Source organism: Crocodylus porosus, unplaced genomic scaffold (genome assembly GCF_001723895.1).
Source record: "Crocodylus porosus isolate Cpor-Errol unplaced genomic scaffold, CroPor_comp1, whole genome shotgun sequence".
Lineage (NCBI taxonomy): Eukaryota > Metazoa > Chordata > Crocodylia > Crocodylidae > Crocodylus > Crocodylus porosus.
Genome location: NW_017728914.1, coordinates 8692492 through 8700856, shown reverse-complemented (window position 1 = coordinate 8700856; position 8365 = coordinate 8692492). Strand labels below are relative to the sequence as shown.

The window sequence follows — 8365 nt, the reverse complement described above, 5'->3', positions numbered from 1 at the left end:
CTGAAATTACTCATTAAATTAAATAGAAAGCCATCATTTCTTTCATAAGTGTTACAGAAATTCTGATTTACCACTGGGAGAACACTGTTGGGATCTGGACAGAATCTGGGAACACTCTGGGGTCTGTGAGGTTCCCTCATGCCCTAACTTCATATAAACTGTTTTTTGTCCTATGCAATATCCAGACTAGGGTTTTGTCTTCATGGCACAGACGCATGCTGCAGTAGAACCAGAAGCAGGAGCCTCATTAATGAGGTGCTTCATGTTGGCTACTAAACTGTGCCTCTCGGTTTACTGGCCCAACCAGAATGCTGCTCTATTGCAGCTGTACTGGTTCTGGTTTGGAGTTTTCATGGCATGTCTCTGGCTTGTCCTGTATAGACATACCTTTATTCTCTCTTACCTGTAAAATTAGATTACTGTTTAATATCTATTACTGTCTATACAATCAGCAAGCTGTTAAGGATGCAGAGATGGTTCAGTGAATGTCCTTTTTACTGATGTAACAAAACCCTTTGCTGCTTCCTTCTCACACAGTGGAGCAGAGATTTACAGGGAAGAACATGGTACTACCTTTCTTTCTTCAATGGCAACATGACTTTGTCACTTTTTCACTGCCTTCTTTCCTAGCTTGAGCACTGACATAGTATCTGCCTTTTCTGTGCTCGCCAGCTCTCACTCTCCTCCTACCTCTGACAGAAAGGGAGAACAGAATATACTGCTAGCTATAAATAGCAGCTAGACAAATATGGGATGTTCTCTTACTATTTCCTATTTTAACAAAATCCAATTTGCTGCTGCTTGAATACAGATAGAAACAGGCATGTTCTGAGAGATCTGGTAGAGTTACCTGAGCTCCAGAACAGACATCAAACTCACTGTGTTTTTATCTAAAAAGGAAAGTTAACAAGAGAGAAGGCCAACAAATGTAACAAGAGTTCTTATTGCTGATACAATAAACTGTATTGCTACACTGACTTTTCCATTCTTCAGTGTTGGCAGTGCCAGATTTAGGCTTAAGCTACTTAAGCTACAATTTAGGGCCTCACAATATGAGGGGCATCTAACTGAGAAAAAAAACTGACTCGTTATCAAATTTTATAACAATCAGTTGGTAAATAAAGGAGATATAGGATAATTACTCCCTAAATATGGACATTTTCATTCTAATATGACAAAAATATACATATATCTGGCTCCCATTATTATTCATATTGAGTTCATACATTTGTTTTATATTAGATTATATTTTTTTATTTATGCCTTTGCTTTTGAATATATGCAAATATAAAGCTTTCATATTTATATTTTCAGTGTCCTTTCTGTGAAAATAATAAAGTAATATTTTTATCTTATATCTTAAGCTGGACATAGTTTAGGGCCTCTGCATGTCATAATCTGGCACTGAGTGTTGGGAGGCTGCATTTCAAAAGTATATCCTGCTAGAACAAGAAATTATTAAAGAGTTACCCATTTCCTCACCCCGGATATTTCTGGTCTTTTCCTTGTTATCTGTTACTGAGGACAACCACTTGAAAGCAGTATTTCAGTTTCTTTAAAGCTCATCTTCTCTCCCTATTATTCTTCACTTCCATTTGTGATTTCTTGGTTACTTTGTCACTAATGATGGTGATGACATATAGACCTATATAAAGGGACTACGCATTCAGAGATGGAATCTGCAATAGTAGTAAAAGTGTTCTTTAGATCATCTAACCCTTCTGTTCAGATATCCTGAAGGTAACTGGTTTAATAAAAATCTGGGAGAGTGATACTGAAATACGTTACTTCTAAATTATTTTTTTCTAAAAGACCCACCAAGAATGGATCATTTTTTTCACTCTATTCTATCCTTCCTCTATACATACATGAACATGTATACACAATGTTCATTTTGATCGTATTCATATTTTTAAAGTCCTCTCAAAAAGGGGAAATACACTGTTGAAGACATCTTGTTTTATTTATTGCAGCTGGACATAGGTTTAGCAGGAGCTGGGGAAAGTTTTAGAGGTTAGCAGAAGTGGCTTTTTTGCATTTGACTTCAGAAAAAGCAAATGCTCAAATCCGAAAGATTAAAGAATTTATTTCTGTCCACCTGGAATGAGAACCTCAGTATGGAGTGCTTTTGGACAGACTTTCTACTAAGATTTAAGATACATGTCTGACATTTTTTTGCTCCAGGTAATATTTTCATTGCTGTGCTGAGTATTTCTTGTGGTTAGGTGATTGCTTACTTAGCTTATCTAAGTGTACTCACCCTGAAACTTCTTGCTGTAAGTGTGAAAAGTAAACCATCAATGTGTCATCTGGCTTTCTCACTCTTGCTCCAAGAACTGAGCTTTCCTCATTGTGGTTAGGGCTAAGGGACTTCCATGTGGATTGCCTTCAGAAGGTCTGGACCTCAGAGTTTACAAGATGTTCTGGGTAGTTTCACAGTTAATGGGTGTTTTCTATCCATGCTCTACTGAAATGATGTAAGTGTTTTTCTTGCCCAGTAACATAACAGAAGGAAAGGAACTCATACCACTTTTCAAATCTTAAAAATTCAATTGCAGATACCACTGGATCGTTCCTTGCTATCTATGGAACAAAGCAGCATAGCTCCAGTGCTAGCTGTTAGCACTGTTTCTCATCTCCCTCTAGGAGAGGACCTTTGAGTTGTCACTGTGTGGAATGAACTTTCATCAAAGAAATTAGTATTTTGTTTTGTTTTATTTTTTGGTACTATATTTACACCAATCGAAATTGATTACTGGTGATCAATTTTTGGTATTTCTATCTTTAGTATCCTCTGTGACATTGACTTCAGTACTGTTGAGAAATATATTTTATGGCACTGACCCTAGAAGCCTGAGAGTACTCACGCACACTTCCCATCATGCTGCACCAAACCCAGCCAATCAGCAGACCATGCAAGATTGGCTATTGGACACAAGCCTCCACCCCTTCTCTCAGCCTAGGGAGAGGGAGAGCTAGCAGACAAACATGTCCCAGCCCTACCCCCTCACTAGCCACCAGCCTCACCGAGAGCTGGAGGGGGGAACATGTCCCCTGGCCTGGCACTAGACCCCAGCAAGGGTCTGCGTGGTGAAGGAGGTGGAAGTTCCCGGGGGTCTTTTCCTCCCACCTACAGCCCAGAGAACTGGGCTTGGAAATCCCCAGCCCCACTGCCTCACCAGCTGCTGGCCTCTCTGAGAGGTCAGGGGTGAAAACACACCACGGGGCCGGCACTGCCCCATCCCCCCAGAGAGGTGTGATTGGTGAGGGAGTGGGGTTGGGGCTTTCCCAGCCTAGTTTGCTGGGCCAAGAGCAGGGGGGGGGGCTGGTGCTAGATCAGGGGGTGCATTTCCAACCCCACTTCTCAGAGAAGCTGGCAGCTGATGAAGAGGTGGGGCTGGGGCTTTTGCAGCTTGGGAGGGCTTGCTGGGCTCAGTGAGAAAAGCCCCTCCCATGCTATGCAGACCCAGACTGGGGGGGCCTAGTGGTCTGTTCCCCTGCCCTCCAATCTGGCCCGACTGATGGGTGCAGACAAGACACACGCTAGGGAGCAGAGCATCTTACTGCCTCAGGTATGTGAAAGCTGGGGGTGGGGTGGGGTGGAGCTGGCCCTGATCCACTGGAGCAGACAGCACAGCCCAGGGCTGCAAACAATCTTGGGATGCTAACAGACTGTGAAGTAACTTGGGAGGGCATCTGGGATACAAATTTGAATGACTGATTTACCTTATATCAGTTAAGTCTGATACTGCTTCCAACCAGGCTCATCTTAGAGGGGGCAAGGGGGAGGCCATGCCCCCACTTTGACCAGTCGTGCTGACTGGGGGGCCCCAATCCTGAGAGAATCAAAGTCCCTTGCACTTCCCCTTTTTTAATGCACTAGCTCTTATAACACAGGGAGTAGAAACAATAGCATGCAACTAAGATGAAAAATCACACAGTAATAATATCAAATAACAAACACCCTTAGTGAGCAACTCATAAACTCATACCTGTTTCTGTTATCAAGAAATCATAATAAGCAAAATCTACCTGTGAGCAATTAGTATACTGAAACTGAGGTAAGTATTTGTAAGCAATTGTTGCCAATGAATAGTTTTTTAGCAGCAAATATGAATATTTATTAGCTTTAAAAAAATCCTTTTGCAGAACATACAATTTCCTCTAGCTTTGCCAGTGCATTAAAATAAATGAAAGTGGAGGAAAGTAGCCACACTAAATGTTCTTCCCCTTATTTTGTAGACTACCATTAGTCCTCTAGAGAATGCTATTGAGACAATGTCTATGACAAATGAGAAGATTCTGATGTTGATTAACCAGTACCAGAGTGATGAAAACCTTCCCATTAACCCTCTCTCCATGCTTCTGAATGGAATTGTTGACCCAGCAGTCATGGGTGGCTTTGCAAAATATGAGACGGTAAGGATTTTAAGTTAACTTTAAAGGATTTAAACTTTAAACATATTCCTGTTTTTTCTAAAGTGAACTTCTATTGCTTCCTTACTATTTAGGATGGCAGACAGTAGGTTGGGAAAGTAAACAATGAACCCCAATAATTTAACCGTCTTCACATTCTGGTTATATCTATCATAGAGTCATTAAAAGCGGAAACTAAATATGGACACAGAACAGACATAGGAAGTATAACCGAAAGCCACTTTTCCTGCAGATGTAGAGGTTTCCGTATAAATGTGAAATGGGAGAGCACAATTACTCTTGTTGCAAGGCTTGTTCTGTGGTAAACTGATCAGGGTGGATTTGATTTAAATCAGATCTATTTAAATTGTGATTTTAGTTGCTGGTCAGGAAGCATTGCTTTAATCAGTGTTTTCCACAAAAAGTGCATTCTTGTTGGTTGATATCCTTTATTCATTTAACTTTTTGAAACTTTGTACTTTTAGAGAAAGGTAAGGCTTGACTGTGTACACAAACTTGCAGTGAGACGAGAGGACTAATGGACAACTAATCAGGTCTGATATCTCTCATCTCCATATACTGCTGTTAACAACGATGTTATCTCTGGACAACAACTCCACAGTTTGAAAACTGAAACTAAGCATCACAGAGATGCTTAATGGGATCTTCTAGACTGAGCACTGAGACCCATTGGGTAGAGTGGTTGTCTTTAATCTTTACTAATCTATAGAGGAGCCTCTGGGAACCCCATGAGATTGGGCCCCTAATGTAATCCATGGTCTATTGTGACTTATTTATAAAAAAACTTCTAAAAAGGTTACGTGAACATATTCTCTCAAATGGTATATAATGAGAAGTTACAATCCCTATTCCTTGAGCTTAAACATATCTTATATTAAAACTATCCTTATATCAGTTTATTTTTCCAAAAAAGCATCTTAACAACAAAATTAATAATATGATTAAATCAAAATTTTATAAAATCTGATTTGTTTTAATTGTTAATTTTTATCCACGCTGAAATTGATTGAATATTTCCTTCAGAATAGGAGCCTGGGAGTTAGTGGGCAGTAAGCAGAATATGAGCCAACAGCATGCCCTTGTTGTGAAAAAGGCTAACAGTATACTGGGCTGCATTAGTAGGAATGTTGCCAGCAGATCAAGAGAAATGATTGTTCCCCTCTTTGGCTCTGGTGAGGCCGGATCTAGAGTACTCCATTTTGGGCCCCCCACTACACAAAAGAATTAGAGAGAGTCTGGTGGAGGGCAGCGAAAATGGTTAGGGGACTGGGGCATATGGGAACAGAGTTTTATTTAGTCTGTAGAATAGAAAACTTTGGGGAGTTTTAATAGCAGCCTTCAACTACTTAAAGAGATGTTACAAAGAGGTTGGAGCTCTAGACTGTTTTCAGTGGCGGTAGACAACAGAACAAGGAGCAATGGTCTCAAGTTACAGCAGGGGAAGTTTAGGTTAGAGATGAGGAAAAAAAAGAGGTAAAGCACTGGAACAGGTTACCCAGAAAGAGATTGTGGAATCTCCATTCTTAGGGGGTTTTGAGACCCAGGTAGACAAAGCCTTGGCTGGGATGATATAGCGGGTGGTGGTCCTGCTTTGAGCAAAGGGTTGGACTAGATGACCTCCTGAGATTTCTTCCAACCCTAAATTTCCATGAGTCTCACGCACGAGAGGATTTAGAGGCAGGTCATCTCTTAGCTAGATAAGGGCTTTTTCCAATAGCTGCACCCTTTCTGCAAATAAGTTTTTGTTTTTTTCAAAAAATGAATGCTGAAGGACAGCAGAGTTTAGAGAATCTTAGTGATTGGAGGAACTGAATTATGGAAAACCTGACCCTAAGATATCTTTAAGACAAAAATGTTGGAAGGGATTTGATACCTTAAGTCTTGCTATTTAAGTAAATCCTTTATTATTAGAAATTGTAATAAGAATTAATATGGCATTATCGCATATCCACTTATTCCTTTTGGTGAAGTAGCTCATGAAACAGGATACTGGACTAGAGACACCTCATGTCTGATCCAATGTGGATATTCCTGAATTCATATATCCCCAAGTACCTCCACTTCTACGTAACATAGGAATCACATATAAATGCAGACCTTAGAGCAGGGGTTCCCAACGTTTATGTCCCCAAGGGCACATTTAAATTCAAAAGAAAAAGGAGAGGACGCCAATATGAATGTGAACATTCAGAATTTAGATCAATCTCATCATCTAATCCATTACTTAAAATTGCATAAGATCTGCAACTTCAAAATGCAGCTTCCCTTTACTTCATATTCTTTTGAAGTTTTATCCATGGTGCCTGTGGGCACCATGTTGGGAAAAGCTGCTTTAGAGCCACTGGGCATTTATACAAGTACCTTTTTGTCCCATGACGCAATGGAGATCCACTGCTTCAAAGCAGACTCAATTAATCAAGTCCGCTTCACATGAAAGCTGATGTACATTGCTCTGTGCTGCATGCAGTTGTATGAGCAGTGAAATGTGTCAGCATCCAAAAGATGGAGGCAGTGTGCTTTTGAACTAAAGCACCTCACCACCATTTTCCTTGCACTGCCGTGCATTTTGCTGCTTATACAACTATATGCACTGTAGCACCATGCACTTTTCAAAGTGTCCGGTGCTGTGGTGCTTGCATATGTAAAAAAAGCCCTCTGACTCCATAAGATTTTTAAATATCTTCCTAAAAGGTCTCTGTCTTACTTCAAAAAGGTACTTGGCTATAGGACATTTCCCTAGACCTGCAGTGACTCATGGTGTCATAAGAGACCTCCTGATTTATTTACCTGTCCTTTTTCTGTTTCAGAAAGAGTATGAGGTATAGAAAATGTAACAGGTTATGAATTGTTTTGGTATTGGCAGATGGAAAGCTTAATTCTTACCCCATTGGTCATGTGTGACGTGCAGTCTTGTGTAAGCAAAGAAAAAAAGAGGAGTCGCAGCTAAATAAAATAAAAATACAGCACACAAAATACAAATGCAGCCATAACCTATGTGTCAAAATACAGAAAAAAGCTAACTTTGAAGGGGTGGACAGATAAGATCTTTGGGGAGGCACTGAGGTCCTAGAGGGGAGGGGAGCCAGGTGTCCCAGAAGAGTGGTCGCTTCTTAATGAGACGAACCTCCAAGCCCAAAGGGAGGTAATCCCAACACAGATCAAAGGGAGCAGGGGGTGCAAAAGCCCCCATGGCTCACTATAGCAAATGATAGGCCAGTTAGTCTTACCTTGATCCTGGGTAAGCTTTTTGAGAGAATTATTCTGGCACATGTCCACGAGGAGCCAGCAGGGGGGAATGTCTTCTAGCTAAAAGGGAGGCGTACACCTAATGGAAGGGAGGGGCCATCACCAGGGAGGACTATACTGCAGTTGCTCGGGGATTTAGGCGGGCAGTCAGGAAGGCCAAGGCGGAGATGGAACTGGGACTAGCTTCCCGGATCCAGGACAACAAGAAGTCCTTTTTTAAATACATAGGGGACAAAAAGAAAGTTCTGGGTAACGTGGGGCCCCTGCAAGACATGCTAGGAAATTTGGTTGTCACGCTAGACAACAAAGCTAACCTATTTAATGACTTCTTTGCCTCTGTTTTCCTGAGCAGGGACCGGATCAGCCCCCACACTGGGCCCCCCTCAGGGCCCAAGGGAGGTGAACCTAGGCCAAGGGTCAGTGAGGGAACTTCTGGAGGGACTGGATGTATTTAAATCAGCTGGTCCGGATAATCTCCACCCCAGAGTGCTGAGGGAATTAGCTGAGGTCATTGCAGGACTCCTGGCATGGCTTTACAAGCACTCATGGTGCTCTGGTGTGGTGCCAGAGGACTGGAAGAAGGCCAACATGGTTCCCATCTTCAAAAAAGGGAGGAAGGAGGACCCAGGAAACTATAGGCCAGTTAGTCTTACCTCGATCCTGGGTAAGCTTTTTGAGAGAA

General features: G+C 41.5%; 1 protein-coding gene across 1 annotated transcript in view; it reads left to right on the top strand.

Moving 5' to 3' along the window:
* Positions 1-8365, top strand: part of DOCK2 (dedicator of cytokinesis 2) — a 519632-nt gene that overhangs the window by 485781 nt on the left and 25486 nt on the right. Inside the window, exon 48 of the mRNA XM_019534715.1 lies at positions 4243-4419. Coding sequence (XP_019390260.1) covers positions 4243-4419 — 177 coding nt within the window. The remainder of the gene's footprint in view (positions 1-4242; positions 4420-8365) is intronic.